The sequence below is a fragment of the Colletotrichum fructicola genome (assembly GCF_000319635.2).
Source record: "Colletotrichum fructicola Nara gc5 chromosome Unknown KSG_Nara_v1_contig05, whole genome shotgun sequence".
In the NCBI taxonomy this organism is placed as follows: domain Eukaryota; kingdom Fungi; phylum Ascomycota; class Sordariomycetes; order Glomerellales; family Glomerellaceae; genus Colletotrichum; species Colletotrichum fructicola.
In genome coordinates this window covers 4,120,365-4,136,087 of record NW_027094055.1, presented here as the reverse complement: position 1 = coordinate 4,136,087, position 15,723 = coordinate 4,120,365, and the positions used below count along the sequence as shown (strand labels likewise).

Below are 15,723 nucleotides of genomic sequence, written 5' to 3'. Positions count from 1 at the left end.
ATCTGGACTGACTACGCTGTAGCACTCCAGACATAATATCAGGTAGCCAAGGTAGCCAGTAGCAAGGTATTCTTATGCATTGGAGTCTCATTAAGGCCTATTTCAAGGTCTTGATTTAGGTCATGAATCTCTGAATGTAGACCTCTAGTCATGTGGCCAGTTCATTCGAGCATCATTCACGGCAATAAGTAAAGTTCCAAGAATGGATTCGAAAGAAACAAAGTTGCACATGCCATGTTGATCCCGCGCTACGTCTTAACATCCGTAGGAATTAAAATTAGACTTGTTCATGCCACCCTGACTACCAACGTTCTTCCGCTTCTATTACTGCGCTACCGTGGCGGAGCGGTTGACAGCTGCTCCGCCACACGCCAGCGCCGTTCATCTGGTCAGACGCGGTCAGCACTCTCTCTTCCAAAGCTGCGTCTTGCGCGGCAAACGACCAATCACAGCGGTTGACGTTTTCTTCTGGGCAAGAACATGGCGTTGAGAAGGAATTAGTGCAAGTTGGAACCCCCGGATTATTGGCCATCCGGCGGGGTGTTTCGGCAGTGCGACTATGTAAATGGCACTTTTCGGGGACTGTGGGTATTGGTGCTGCTGACAATTACAGGCTAATACACGCAAAGCTGGAGAAGCATGGCTGATTCCTCAAGTGTGTACCGGAAGGACGTGATGCGGTGGAACAGGATCATTCCGGTGGGCTGTACAACAGGACTTGGGATATTGGCAAAACTGACCATAGCAAAGTATAGTTGAGATGCTGTATATAATTGAACAAGAAGCCCTCGAGATGAACTTTCTCTTCTCTCATCACACAGAAAACACAACACCCAATTCCAATATCCCAACTTTTCCTTTCATCTTTCCTATCTCATTTCCTTATTTCCTTAAGTCTCTATTCAAATCTCCAAACCAACCAAACAAAACCCGCAAACATGTTCTCCATCAAGACCCTCACCACCATCCTCCTGGCCTCCGCCGCCGCCGTCTCCGCCGCGCCCACCACCACCACCGGCAGCACCAAAGCCACCCGCACCACCCACCTCACCGGCGTAACCCACTCCGTCGTCGCCGGCCTCGGCGGCCTGCGCTTCGACCCGGACAACGTCGTGGCGGAAATCGGCGACGTCGTCGAGTGGCACTTCCTCCCGCGCAACCACACCGTCGCGCAGTCGAGCTTCGGCAACCCGTGCCAGCCGCTCGCCGACGGCAGCGGCTTCTTCCCGGGCTTCGAGTTCTTCACGCCCGAGGGCCAGGCCCCGGACGTGTTCCAGATTGTGGTGGAGGACAAGAAGCCCATCTGGTACTACTGCGCGCAGCCCGCCATGACGCACTGCAACGCGGGCATGGTCGGCGTGGTGAACCAGAACTTTGACAACCAGGACTTCTCGCTGGCGAAGCACAAGGAGCTCGCGGCCAAGGCGACGCTGGTGATTCCGCCGGTTAAGCATGTTGGCAAGGTTATTCCTAACCCCAACCCCCTTGGCGGCTTCTAAGCGCTCAGGTGATGGGGCACTCCAAGAGAGGGGTTTTCATGCTTCGCGGTGGTGATATATGCATGGCGAGGGATAGGGTTGCATTGAATTTGGTGGTATTGCGTCTTGGTCTGCGGGATTTATGTCTTACTTTGCTCTTTTACTTTGGATCTTGTTTGGGTAGATGATCACTCACTTCTGGTATATAGTAAACAAACTGTTGTCTTTGAAACCGAGTTCAACTGTCATGACAAGACTATGCTTAATTATTCGAACCAACAGGTACAACTTTCTAGTTGAGACATCGTATGCCCTTGATTAATCCTTGGTCAAAACATCAAGGATGCTCGTTTTTCTCGTTGGCGGTTCTTAATACCATGACCACAGAGCTCACCGGCCGAGCTGAGCGCGTGGAAGACAATCAAGGTCCGCAGCATCGGAGTTGCCAAAATGATGGCTCTACTGAAGGGTACGGGATAGCAGCCGAAGTGATTCTGAATAAGAACGAATTGAATATTGATTGTGGCGGTTATCGAACACCATGATTGTGCTCTCTTGACGAAGCCAATGATTGCATATCAGCTGTAAACAAACTACAAGGATGATAAAAACCTATGTTAGCCTGCCTATCGTTTCAAAATCCCAGATCAATCACCATATCTAAGCTCATTCACCCGACCGAACAAAAGAACTTCGTGTCATGGCTCGTCTTCCCTGTTGCATGCCAACCATGCTCGTACTGCCCTGGACCTAAGTAGCCTGCAATCATTGTCGGCAGGGTCAGTTGCCCAAGCATATTGTCGAAAATTATTGAGCTCGTAAACGAAGCCGTCAAAATCATTCACCTCGATGAGATCTTTGATATCAATCATCAAGTTCTGTGGCAAAATGCAGTCGAGCTCCTTCTCTGCAGACCACGTATCATGAACCAGTGTTAGCAGTGTCTCTATATGAACATTAAAGTGTGAGGGCAGTTAGCGCGGTAGTATCTTCTTACCTGAGAACATGCCAGTGATGGCTGAAAACAGGACCCGACTAACTTTTTTGATTGGCGATAAGGCCAGTATCATCAGGGCGAAAGGTAAAGCAAATTTCTCGCCTAAGCAGGATTGCGCCATGACGACAGCCCCGCGGCCTACAGTCCGCTCGTTTCTTCGGAAGCATCTTGTGGGCAATTCGTCGTTAAAGTGCTCCCGACGTATTTCGACAACTCTTGACGCTAGGGCAGCCCAATGTCTTTTCTCTATGAAGTAAGGACAGAACCGAAAAAGGCCGTGGTCGATCAATTTCTGGAGAGAAGTTTGGCTGCAATTTCCCTTCACCGAAAATTGTCCCTGGGATAGGTATTCGCCGAAGTAGAAGTCGGTCTCCGTCCTTGTTTGATATAATGCCTCAAAATCGGAAGTCCATGAACTACTGGTGTCACGGAAGAATTCCATGGCATCTCTGTCTCGAATAAAAGTTCCTCGAGGAAACTTTGTGGTATCGATCATGAGGACAAAGATTTTCGACAAGTCGTTCTCGTTTTTCGAAACAGGTCGGGTGCTGTGCTTGTAGAGGCCTAGTTGAATAGCGGACAGCAGCGAGCTCGTCCATGATACCAGATTACTGTCGCAATCCCTCATCTTGAACCATTTCAAATGATCGTAGAGTTCCATGATGCCGAATCTGGATCTACCGCTAAAGAGATCCTTCTCGCAACTCGACGTGTGATGACTCCAGTAGCTTGATGAGACCACCGATGTCGATGTGATCCCGCGCGAGTTGGCGTCATAAACACGAAATAGGTATCGTGGCGTGCGGGAAAAACCGACAGAGAGCCGTCGACTCCATCCAGGCTTTGTCGTCTTGAAAACCGTGGGGCGCGGTTCCATCTTCTTGGACTTAACTGAACAGTTCGGCACGTTAAACTAAGCGTAGAGGTGACGGTGTTGTATCGATTATGATGATGTGGACATTGTGTGCAGAACGCCCCTTGCTTCGCTTTCTGTGTCTGTATAAGGCATACTGCAGAGTGAATAAGAGGGAGCTTGACCAAGAAACAAGATTGTCTTCGTCTTGTTGCGATTTCTTCCAGTTCAGGTGTCGATTCAAGATAATCGCGGCCTCTTTGGTGGTCTGGTCGAGCATGTTGTGGCGACAGTCGAGGCTACCCAGGTCGGCGAGACGAGAAGAAACATAATCTGCGTTTGTAGTGCCGGAGGAAGCCTCATCGTACACTAGGAAGAGATAGCGCGGGGTCTGGTCGAATGAGGGTTTCAGCCTTTCTCCCCAGGCTTCGTGATTGGGCCCGGGGGCGAAGTTGAGGATTTCCCCTACACCGGGTCGCCACGGCGGCATGATAGAACGGGCTTGATGATCAAACCTTTGAGGCGGGATAGAATGTGCGGCAAAAGGTGTACCGATCAGTCTTCTTGAAGCAATTAAATGTCAGGAGAGATGCCTAGAAATCTCAAAGGATGACGAGGTTGGGCGCGCCTAGTCTGTCCTCAAATCTGCGGAAAAAGAAACGTTGAGGAGAATTGGAACGCCGACGGGCGTCCCTTGCTTGTCGCTGAGTTCGGCGGGGTAAGAGAATGACAGCGAACACAATCGAAACGAGAACGCTTTTTGACCAATGCTCCAACCCGAAACTCAGAAGATGTAGATGGATTTGTGCTTTGGATGGAGGCTTGGGCGGATTTGGGGCCAGAGTCTGACAAACCGCCTTTGCGGCCTACACGGAAGTCAGGGACGAAACGGCAAGGACGTGCTTGCTGCAGGGTAAATCCTGGCCGTTCGGGCTCCAATTACTCGCTCAACTCCAAGGCCAACGTCTTTTCACCGACGCCTAAGACAATAATAAGATAGCTTATCGCCGATCTTTCAATCGCCAAATAGTATCTCATTCGTGTGAAAACTCCCACTGTTGGACTATCATCGCTCTCAGCGACTGGTTCACCCGTACTGTTGTCTGCAATCACTCCATTTCGCAACCACGATTGAGAAATCAGAGCCATAATGAGGCAGGCGCAAGAAGGGTTCTCAAATTAAGTATGATGAAGCTCGCGCTATGGCATTACGGAGTGACAATACTTATACCGGCATATGGCTAATATGCGCCCTTTCTCTCCTGCCACTTCGGCTGAGGCGCCGCTTCAACCTTTCCAAAGCTTGTGGCACTAACCATGCCCACCTCCCACTTCAGTCCCTCAACCTTGGCGCCGTCCTTCTCATGGGCCCAAAGTGTGACGCCGAGGTGGTTGGATCCCTGATAGTTGAGAATACCTTCGGGAACAGGGAAGCGCGTCTGAGGACCAATATGGTGCACGAACTTGCCAAACTGATATCCATTGACAAACAGCTGAGCGCGGTAGGCGGTGGTAGTAGTGTTAGCAAAGGTCAGGGAGATCGGAATATCGTATCCTGTAGGAAGGTCAAGGTCAAAGGAAGCCGAGTAGTACGCAACGCCAGCCTTGGAAATGCCCTCAGTGGGGCCCTTGCTGTCCTCCCAAGAGCTTGAAGGGGGCTCAGGCCAGTGGTATCCTTGACGCTCAACGAAAAGTCCGCCCTCGTTGAGAGGACCACGCTCTCTGTCAGCATAGTCTTCGCCGCCGAGATTGCCGGTGATCTTCCACTTGATGTCAGACTGCTCGTGGCCGGCGAGGTTGTAATTGAGAATTCCGCGGGGGTTCTTCTGTTGCTCCTCATTGATGACCCAGTTGCCGTTCAGACCCATGTGATCAACAACAACGGTGAAGACGTATTCCTTGTCCTTGGTAAGCTTAGGCAACGTGAAGGTGCTGTTGTAGCCACCAGTGACAGCATTGCCGGGCCAGGAGCCGACGAACTCATCGTTCAGCCACACCGAAGCACCATAGGCGTTTCCACCCTGAGTGGTGAGGTTGAAGACATTCTCTTCGCCGTTGGCAGTGAAGTGCCCTCGGTACAGCAACGAACCAGTATGGTACCCGTAGTCGCCACCGTACAGACTGACTGGAGTTTTGAGCGGGTTCGCCGTGTTGTAGGTTTCCTCCAAGTCGGCGTTGGTCCAAAGATCGTCAGAGTAGTCGGACTTGATCTCTGGAAGCGAGTCAATGTACTTCCAACCCAGCTGGCTGATGCAAGGAAGCTTGATCTCGGGGACTTTGAAGTCAACGCTGGCAGTAACGACGCCTCGGTCGTTTTGCTTGAAGTCTAGTGCCTTGCCATTGAAGTTCAAGGTCTTGAGAGAGGACGGGGCGCCGCCAATGACCTCGATCGGGGTCGTGGCGTTGACGTCTCCAAAGATGTTGAGCGTGTCGCCGTCAACTGCAACGGTTCGGACCAGGTATCCAGCCTTGAGAATGACGTCTGAAGTAGCGTAGTTGCCTTCGGTAGGGGGAACCCAGAAGTTGTAGGCCTCGTTGCGGGCTGAAAGTCTGTCAGCAAAGCTTGCTCGGAGTATGAGGCTTGATGAGTCTCACTCAATAGGTATACGTAAAGGTCCCTGTGGACACGGACAACCTTGCGCTCGTCGGAGACGGCCCAACCAAGAACAGTGTAGCCGTCCTTCTGCTCAATGGTCACATCCGAGCCCTCGATCACATCATCGTCGGTAACATCACCCTGGTCACCCTCGACGGCCAGTTCATGGTGCTCATCAGCCCCACCGTAGACAACCAAAACGGTCTTATCCTCGTACTTCTTCCTGAATTGTTGTTAGTCATGTAGTTCATGCTATTCTTTCCAGATATGGAACCTACCAGGTGAAGACCTCGGCGGAGGAGTACACGATATTCTTGTCGCCAACAGGGTAGTCGCTGACATGAATCTTGGAGTCTCTCCTGGTCAGGTAAAGACTGTCGCTGAGCTGGGGAATCTCAAGCTGGCCGTACTTGACAGTGTCGACCTTCAGCTTGTAAGCCACAGTCTCAAGGGTGTCGTATTGAGTGTGTCTGTTTTCCGTCAGTCCAATGTCAATGACATGGAAGTAGATTTTCAGGAAGTACCTAGCAATGTAGAACTTGGTCGTGTTGGTAGTCGCAGGCGTGACTGTAATGGCATCATTGTTCGTGAACTCGAGGGAGGAATTGAAACGGTCGGCCTCAAGATACGCGGGGGAAACGTGGAAGAAGTTAGCTTGAAGTTTCGACTCGCTGTACTTCTCGCGAGTGAGGAGACGCTCCTCTGTGATTTGCGCGCCGTAGTCGTAAGAGGTGTAGCCATCGGAGTGGCCGAGGTTGCCCCAGTTGGTACCGCCCCAGGTCTACAGCCAGTCAGCTCTGCAACTAAGGTGTTGAAGATACTAGAAAATAACGTACCATGTAGATGTTCATGATGGTGACTCCGACAGCATAGTTATTCTTGTAGAGAACTCGTTCGAACTCGTGGTTCAGCAGACCAGCGCATGATTCGAAACCGGCACCGCCCCAGGGCTGGAAACCACCGCCTTGGAACTGCTTACTGTTAGTGCTTGACCTTTGGTCGCAGAGAATAATCATGTCATACTTCGACAATAGTGTAAGGGCTATCAGGAGCAATCTTGTTGTTCGTCGCGAGCCAGTCTGTGGGCAGGCCGTTCTCAGGCCACACAGTCGGGTTCCAGCAGTCGAAGCCAAGGGGGTAGGCATCGTGACCGTAGATATCGACCTTGGCGGGAGTCGAGGTCGTGATAGCACCAAGCTGCCAGGCCTCGTTGTTGACGTACGGTACCACAACACCGGCTGTTTTGAACTGGTTCTCAACGTAATTCCAGTAGTCGTAGTCCGGGAAGGGATAGGGCTCAATCGCTGCGTTGTACTCGTTCTCCATCTGGAATAGGCTGACTGGGCCTCCGTTCGTGATCTGAGCACCGGCAATGATCTTGCCAATCGCGGCGGTGTAGCTGATATCGTCAGCTATCTATGTCGACTCCTCTTTGCTAGTAGACTTACTTGTCGGTAGCCTTAAGGTAGGCCTCGTCGGCTGATCGAAGGACTCCTTGGACTCTTTGCAGCCATCCTGGAAAGCCTCCTCCGGACACCTCGGCATTGATGTATGGTCCCGGTCGCTATTCTGGTGTTAGGAGAATACTTTTGAAGAGAGAGAAAAGAGAGAGAAGACCAGCTTACGGCAAACAGATACAGACCAGCCTTTTGAGCGGCCTCGAAGAGAGGCTCCAAGGCGAAGATACCCTCAGCACGGACTTCACCTGGCTTTGCTTCCAGCAGTCCCCAGTTGACGTAGAACGAGATGGAGTTGTATCCGGCCGCTTTGATCTTCTGGAGGATGTCGAACCAAAGGTCTGGAACTGGCATTCTACATAAGGAATTAGAAACCGAGCTGGAACTCAATTGAAAAAGGAACTGTACCTAAAGGCATGGAACTCGGCGCTGAAGATCATCAGTCTCTCACCATTGATGAAAAGGCTCTTGTCGTCCCATGTCACCTACATCCGAAAGTCAGCCCCATTTTGCCAATTGAGTGATTTGAGGCTTCGGCAAGTGCCAACCGCACCAGTTAGCCGTGGCTTGACTCACAACATCTTGCTGCCTCCCATTGAGGAGGTGCATGTCTCGCGCCACAGCCCTACCACTGACTCCATTGAGCCAGCCCAGGGCCAAAAGCGAAAGGATCTTGACGCGTGAGAGCAACATTGTCAATCAATGCAGCAGTCTCTACACCGATCGCAGCTGGACACTGACGAGTGGGTGAAGGAGATACTGCATTTTTCATAAAGGAGCAGATTTGTTTATTATTACACGGAAATGCGCACATCCGCCTTCTCCACGCGAAGATCGGAATGTCACCATCCCCAACCTTATCCCGATGTAGCGGCGGAGGCGGCGGAATTGGAAGCTCATTAGTGGCCGGCAGATGTCAGGGACAGCCCTTCTCACACTCACAACCAGTCGACTGAGCTGGTGCAGACGCAGCTGTTCGCCCACTTCCCCTCTTTTACTCCAACTCTGCAAGTCCAAAGTCCGCAGAGGGCGACGAACATGACATGGCGTGCATGTCGTACATCATGAATCCATGGAGGACGGGAGCCGGGCTGGCACTACGAACCAAGCAAGAAACAAACACATTCGGTATGCCCCGGAGCTTTCACCGCATCCCCCAACCACAACCCCTGTCTTCCCCCGCTCGTTGCCCCGCGTTTGTCGGTTAGCCATTGCTTGGAGGGTGTTCGTCCCTCGTCTTTCAAGGCGGTTTTTACGCGATTGAGGCAAGGTGCTCCCTGCGGGCAGTCGCGCCACCTACAACGGCCCGCATGCCCGGGGCGTTCAGGAACACGTTGGAACTTCCGTCCATACAGAGCCCTGGAAGCAACTTAAGCAGAATAATCAAGACGGAAAAATTCCAGAGCTTCCCAACCTGGTGGTTTCACTGATTCACAGGGGCGGATCTGTTTAAAAACGCTCTATTCGCGTATGTGGAATTTCCCCTCTGCTCGGGGAAGTTGCCAAGCATGGCCAACCGAAGGGCGGCTGGTCACATGCAGGTTGAATTCGGGCACGCATTGAAAGACCCCGAGCATGATGCCCCAGTGACATTGCGTCAGGGACTCCTACACGCGCTCTTCCTTGGCGAGACAGTGGGCAAATCAGCGGACTCAATTGAGTGCCGGCCTTAAGAAGCACACGCATTGCATTTTGGGTGCATTTGTTACTAACATTTCATTACGGCGTAGTCTGTGTGCGTGTATGTCCCGCAATCGCGCGAGAAGATTTCTCTAGGTGCGAAATTCTGGCGTTCAAAGACATCAAACATTATATACATGAATCTTTCTGCAATCATTTATGCCTGCTTGAGTCCTAACAACTCAGTCAACTTCAACATGCTAACGGTGACCTTGTTCGTCGTGCTGGGAGGCAGAACACCAGCACCCATAATGAGCAGATAGTCGGGGTCCTCCTCCATGATGCGGAGATTGCGGGTGTAGGCACCGGCTTCCGGAGAGTCGTACGCAACCCAGGCGTTCGGGTCACCACCGCGACGGTTGATGAAGAGAGGCGCGCTGTTGCTGCTAACGACGATGGTGCCGTTGCAACCACCGACGGGGGACCAGACAACGTTGGGGCTGTTGATGGGGAAGACGCCGCCGTTGGTGCTGTTGATGTAGTAGTCGGGCGCGTCGGCGAACTTGCGAGGGTCCTTTGCGATGCGGTAGTAGATGGGGAACGAGTAGGGTTCGATGATGGGCGCGCCACCCCATTCGAACGTGTACATGTAGTCGCCGTTGCCGAGCTGGGTGACGAAGGGCATGCCGGGGCGGTCGGTGTAGGTCGGGTAAGAGACGTCCTTGACGACCTCGGACCAGTTCTTGAGGTCCTTGGTGGTCTGGTGGGAGATCTCCTGGCCGTGCTCGGCGGAGCGCTGATCGGCGTAGTAGAGAATCAGGTCATCCTCGAAGATGCTGCGACAGATATTAGTTATTGCGACAATATGGATGCATCGTTGCCGTAGACTTACAGAATAAAGGGCTCCCAGACGGGGGTCTCCTCGTTGTTGGGGATGGCCCGGCCGCCAGCAGCGACGTGGGACAAGAACTCCCAGGTGCGGCCCTTGTCCGTAGACGCGTAGAGGTCGATTTGCGTCTGGCTGAGATCCATGGGAATACTGTTGCCAGCCAGGAGAACAGTTCCGACGGGGTACCCGCCGAACTCCTCGCGGAGCTCATACAGGAAGGGTTGGTAGCGCAGACCCCAGTTGTTGACCTCATCGTGAACTTGGCCAACCTCTTCCCATGTGACGCCACCATCGAGAGACTCGTAGATGGGGAACCAAACCAGAGGAGGCTCGGGGGAGTAGTTCTCCCAAGTGCCCAGCAGGCGGCCGTCCAACAGTTGGACGGTGCGGGGATACAGGACCCGAGGGTCCGTGTAGTTCTCGGGCGGCTGGAAGATAAGATTCCGCTCAAAGGTCTCGAGGGCAGAAGCGATGCCGCAGGTGAGAGCGCCGACAGCGGCGAAGAGGGCGGACCGGAGCATCATGGCTGCGACTCGACGATCTCTGCGGGAGGCGATCGACTGAAGGACGAGATGCGGAGGGAGAGCAGATCGTTCCCCAGACCGATGCAATGGGGCCTTTTATATGGGTGACATCGAGAGCATCATATCCAGTGCTGGGCCCATGGCAACGGTACCAGAGACGCAGTCGCGCCGGGGATCGTGGCCGCAGACGAACACACGATGCGACATGGCCCGAGCTGTAAGCTGCCTCTCGGTAACCTCGGCCATGTGGCGAGATCCATAATCTTGTTGCTCCCCAGTCTGGAGTGGCCTGAATAGACTCAATGATTGCTGCAAGGACTGGACAGCTTGAGTGAGGAGAAATTCTGGGGACGCCAACGTGAATTCACGTTGGCGTTGCTAACAAGCGTGAGTGACTGGGGTGACCACTGCGAAGACAAGTTGTATGCGCTCCAAACAAATAGCTACCGGCCCAGGAAAACATCAGAAAACGCGGCAAAACATGCAAGTTTATGCCGAGCCTGCAGGAAACAAATTGGAGATGAGATGCGAGAACCGGGCCAATGTTCTCTCGAGCTATGCCACGATTAGCTGCTCATTTGGTGTACCCCAAGAGTTGAGTATGGGGATCGTGCGGGGGAATGGGTCAAGTACCGAAGAGCGGTGGCTGGCAGACCGAGATGCGCACCAATCAAATTTGGAAATGGTGAAAGTGGTGTGAGCCTGGCATCCCTGTCCCGGCGCAGCTGTGTGGAAGGATGTCGGTGATGTCGCGTTCGATGTAGGGCAAGGTAGCTGATGACGTTCGTCTCTATTATCAATGAGGTCCATTGCTTTCTCACTCGAATAGAGCTTGCCGAGATTGATATGATTGCAATCAACTTACTAGCTGGAGTCTTGAAAAGAGAATGGCTCTCTGCTGGGGTCTTCAGTTATCATGTGGGATACAGATGAACTGAAAGCATGGGCGGAAAAACAGAAGGCACATATATGGATAAATGGCTGGCCTGGAACATAGGACAGCCAAGCTTGGTATACATGGAGCGGATGGTGTATTGAAGATGTTGCATCCTTTTGAAATGGTGCCAAAAAGAAATAATGTCAAGTATGCACTCTAAAGAGGTAGTGTGTCGAGGTGAATGTTTCCTCCAGACCGTCCCATCCAAAGGAGCTGGAGAATTGCGGGTGCAAGGCAAATCTGAAGATACTGCAAACCGACTCGACTGTTGGGTTGTGAGTTCTCAGTTGTTGCGGAAAACAAATCTTCAGCAGCATCGTCGAGCAAGGCAACTATTGAAAGTCATCAAAGCTGTGGGATTCACCAAGTTCATGTCAAGCGACGGTATATATGTTGATTGACGTGTCTGACAGTTCAGCGTGCTTTTCACAGCGTAGCGAGGAATTGAACTCTCATGGAGTTGTTTTTCTTAAAAGTAAATCAACAGGTAGAGTTGATGCACGCTCCCTGCGTCGCTGAGAGAGAGGCGATGTACTGGGTGTCATGAGCAAGTAGAACTGCAAAAGTTGATTCACCTTGAAATGTATGTAATGAGAAGATGTATGCAGTGGTCTCGACCTATGACTGCAGTTGTAATTCACTAGGTACAGTCTGCTGCCGTGCAGCAGTAGTTTGAAACGATCAAGACGCAATCGGATGGGCTTGCAAGATGCTGAATGCGCTTGAATTACTGGCAGCATTGTCGCTTTGTCTTCGTCGCCTTTCTATCCACATCAGACTCTGATACACTAGGCTTGCATGGAGCAAGGAGAGTGATGCATTGGGCATTATAAGACTCCTGTGTCACGGGCTAGAGCCCGGATTGATATCTCCGGCTTTGCCGGAGCAGTCTCCGAGATCCGGCTCCGTTGGACCCACTATTCTGCCGGGGTACACCGCCTAACCCGGTCTGCTTCACCGCTGTTAGGCGCCTATCCCTGTAAAGTCTTTTCTTCCTTCTTCAGCTTAGAATAGTCAATCGACGGCACCTCTACGTTGAACAAGCCTAGGGGCCAGCCCCTTACATCCTGAAACCCATCGAATTCGGCATAAGAGCTGCGGCTTGGGACCGTTGCGTCTTTTTTGCGAAGTAGTGGTCGTCGAAGGTCACAATGAGAACCATTTGAACTTAGAGGATGTGAGTTGACTGATCTATGAGTGGAATAGGAGGGTCTTATCGACAACATACCTTGTTGTGAGATTGCTAAGTACCTTACGTGTTGATGCTATTGGCAACGGGTCGCTGAACCAACCCGTGACGCCGGGCGGACGACAAAAGGTCCGATCAACGAGCTCCATTTGGGCTATGTCTTGGATAGCTCACGAATGGGCCTATTCAAGATCCATGTAGGCAGTGTTGATGTCAGGATGTCCAATCGGAAGTAGTGGGGCAAAACACCGCCCCCTAGGAAACCCGAGAAATCTCGGATGCTCAGGACCAATTGCCAAGCTCCGATTCAGGGGATTGACATTACGATTGGGATGGTGAGATTCTATGACCAGAGCTAGGCAGATTGAAACGCGATCCTCTTTTCGAGTTATTTGCAACCCAGGTGGTCTGTGGTGATGCTTCCTAATGACAAAGGGGATACTCGTATGTGACCCGCAGCGTCGATCTTCTCGTTCCATGGAGCAGTGCCTGAATCCGAGGATAGACTATCTTAGATGAAGTCAGCCTCAAGTATCACAGCGTTTGCAAAAAGTTCAAAAGCCGAATGTTGTCCTCTGCCTCAAAGCAGTCATGAAACAACACTTTCATTCACTCAAATCGGTTTCATTCAGTCACTCACTTTATCTCCAATCCTTCCTTATCAAAATGCGCCTCAAAAGTCTTGGGCTCTTGCTGTTCCACAGCGTCTTGGCCATAGCAGTAAGTCTCTATGTTTGCACTAATGCATCATGGCTCTCTTTATAACCTGTTATGACAGCTAATCTGTGTTGTTCCTCCAGCAGGGCACCATCCCCAACACCCAGCCCATTAATGAATCAACCGCCTTCATAGGTCAACCAGCTACGCCGAATACCCTTACTGTGAAGATTCCCTTCTTTCCATCTGCATCTCTCATGCACGAAGACAGCGGCAACACCGGGTCGACCGACTACCCAGGACCCTTGGGAGGCAGCAACATGAGTCTGTTCAGCCAGCAGATCGTTACTGGTGTCATGACCTGGGGCACGAACAATACCATGACGATTGGTTATGCCAATTCAACAACGCTCGCCCGTGGAATCGCAGCCATTGACCCACAGACAATGGAGATCTTGGCTACTTGGACCCCTCCGGACTCCAACCAGACCCTCAGCCTGGGATACCTCGAGTATCTGCTCGAGACCGACGAAATACTCTTCACCAGCCAGGAAGGCCATGTATACCTGATTCGTCGTGATGACGACGCCGAAAAGGGAACCGCATTCACGACCGTTCGCAACATTGACTTGACCACAATTCCGGCGGCAATTGCTGATGGCGAGTCCTTGCTGAACGCGATGATGGATACGGCTGGGAATATTTGGTATACTACCGGTGGCATCCCGGGAATCGGTTCGCTGTATGCTGCGCAGACTTCTGTTACGCTCGGCTACATCACACCCGATAATCAGGTACATTCGATTCAGATGGATGGCCAGACTATCGAGAACGGCATTGCTGTCAGCAACACCACTGCCTACGTCGTCACAGGTCCCACGACCATTGGCACAGAAGGGGTGCCTCAAGTCGGATACATGCTCGCCTTGACGTCGCTTCCATTCTCTGGAGATGCTGGCTCTAATGGTGGAGTGCGAACTCTCTGGAATGCCACGTACGATGCTGGCAGTACTACAAAGCTGGGCGCCATCACTCGCGGTTCGGGGTCTACGCCGGCGCTTCTTGGAGACGATTATGTGGTTATTACAGACAACGCCGACGGCCGAATCAACCTCGCAGTCTACTATCAAGGGGCCATAGAGAAAGATCAGTTGCTTTGCACCGTCCCCCTCTTCGGAGAGAACGCAAGTGCCAACGATCTAGCGGCGACAACACACTACGATGTCACAACCGGATTTTACACAGTCGTGGTGGAAAACACATTCAACGGCACCACGATGTTCTGGCCGAATGCCTCCTCGACTTTGGACGATATCAACGGTGGGTGGAACAACATGGCTGGCATGCCAGGTGGCACATTTGCGGTTCAAGTCTCGGCCGATGCTTCCGGTAATTCCACAGCAGCCCCATGCTCTGTTCGCTGGACGTCTCCTATGACGGTTAAAGCCAACCCAGTGCTGAGCACGAAGACGGGATTATTGTACTTTTACACCCAGGACGAAAAGCTTGCTGACGAGGGTATGTATGTGTGGTATGTCGTAGCTTTGGACTGGCGATCTGGTGCGGAAGTCTGGAGAGCACGCATGGGCTCCGGTGGAGCGTACAATGATAACTGGCTTCTTGGTGGCTTGGGGCCCGACGGCACTTATTATCAGGCGATGCTTGGTGGGCTCGCCGCGATGAAAGATGGCTCCAACTGATACACCCTCCCACGGTCCCGGGTTGTTAGAGGACCGCACCGTAGTCAAGGTTTGTGGCACTGGTATTGGCTTCCCAGATACTCGGATGGTACTATCACTTGTCCTATAATTCAAAACTTCTTCCGCCCGGCCGTCATGGTGATGCCAAGCTCCATGTCTGCAGCATATACTGTGTATTAATGAATGGTATTATATACTGCGCATGATAGAAGGATCTCCTATCAATCAAATGTTCTTTTCCAATAGCAATTGACGTCGCTTCACAATCTCTCCGATGGACATAGGAGTTGTCATTGAGTCGAGGCTCTTAATCGCAGTCGTCGCACAGCGCCAGGCACTGCGCCATGCAACCAGCACGCTGCAAGTTGGTCTGGCGGTCAGGCGCGTTGTAAGCTGTAGGACATGGTGTTAGGATGGTCTCATTGATCGCTCAAACTCAGGGATTTGTGTTCAACTCACTGTCCCAGCACTCAGAGGTGCACGACAAGCAAGACCCTTGGAAGGGAGCTCCGGGGCTGCATGCGGCCATGACTGAAGGCATCACAGCCGCAGCAATGACGATGAAGGCCTTGGAGAACTGCATTATGGCGGTAGAAAAGTTGATGTGCTGGTTGATACAAATTTGCAAAGCGTCGAGTTGAGAGCAGATTGGTTGATGCGAGTGAAAACCAATGTGAGAGTGAAGCTGATGAGGATAAAATTCAAGAGGGTAGGAAGAAATCGTCTTGTATATATACACATTCCTCAAAATCAGTTTTCATGATGCTTCTGCTTGAGCGGCCGATGCCTGCTTGTCGGGCGGCCGATGCCTGCTATGGCTTTGTTC

The 15,723-nt window shown here is 52.0% G+C and overlaps 5 protein-coding genes across 5 annotated transcripts; 2 read left to right on the top strand and 3 right to left on the bottom strand.

The window, feature by feature from the left end:
• Window positions 1-938: 938 nt before the first annotated feature.
• On the top strand, window positions 939-1,499 carry CGGC5_v009873 (Extracellular serine-rich protein; the record flags this gene model as incomplete). The annotated part of the gene is made up of 1 exon (XM_032025517.1): window positions 939-1,499. One exon carries the CDS (start codon window positions 939-941, stop codon window positions 1,497-1,499), a length of 561 nt encoding a protein of 186 aa, XP_031877943.1.
• Window positions 1,500-4,569: 3,070 nt separating this feature from the next.
• lacA-1 (putative beta-galactosidase A) lies at window positions 4,570-8,074 on the bottom strand (the record flags this gene model as incomplete). The annotated part of the gene is made up of 10 exons (XM_032025514.1): window positions 4,570-5,870; window positions 5,924-6,147; window positions 6,203-6,394; window positions 6,449-6,705; window positions 6,761-6,895; window positions 6,948-7,323; window positions 7,373-7,488; window positions 7,550-7,736; window positions 7,790-7,866; window positions 7,958-8,074. 10 exons carry the CDS (start codon window positions 8,072-8,074, stop codon window positions 4,570-4,572), a joined length of 2,982 nt encoding a protein of 993 aa, XP_031877893.1.
• Window positions 8,075-9,218: 1,144 nt separating this feature from the next.
• Window positions 9,219-10,414, bottom strand: CGGC5_v009871 (uncharacterized protein; the record flags this gene model as incomplete). Its single annotated transcript, XM_032025513.1, has 2 exons — window positions 9,219-9,837; window positions 9,894-10,414. 2 exons carry the CDS (start codon window positions 10,412-10,414, stop codon window positions 9,219-9,221), a joined length of 1,140 nt encoding a protein of 379 aa, XP_031877892.1.
• Window positions 10,415-13,206: 2,792 nt separating this feature from the next.
• On the top strand, window positions 13,207-14,897 carry CGGC5_v009870 (Uncharacterized protein; the record flags this gene model as incomplete). Its single annotated transcript, XM_032025512.1, has 2 exons — window positions 13,207-13,260; window positions 13,341-14,897. The coding sequence occupies 2 exons, from the start codon at window positions 13,207-13,209 to the stop codon at window positions 14,895-14,897; spliced, it is 1,611 nt and encodes a 536-aa protein (XP_031877941.1).
• Window positions 14,898-15,204: 307 nt separating this feature from the next.
• Window positions 15,205-15,480, bottom strand: CGGC5_v009869 (uncharacterized protein; the record flags this gene model as incomplete). Its single annotated transcript, XM_032025511.1, has 2 exons — window positions 15,205-15,290; window positions 15,357-15,480. 2 exons carry the CDS (start codon window positions 15,478-15,480, stop codon window positions 15,205-15,207), a joined length of 210 nt encoding a protein of 69 aa, XP_031877940.1.
• Between the last annotated feature and the right edge of the window lie 243 nt (window positions 15,481-15,723).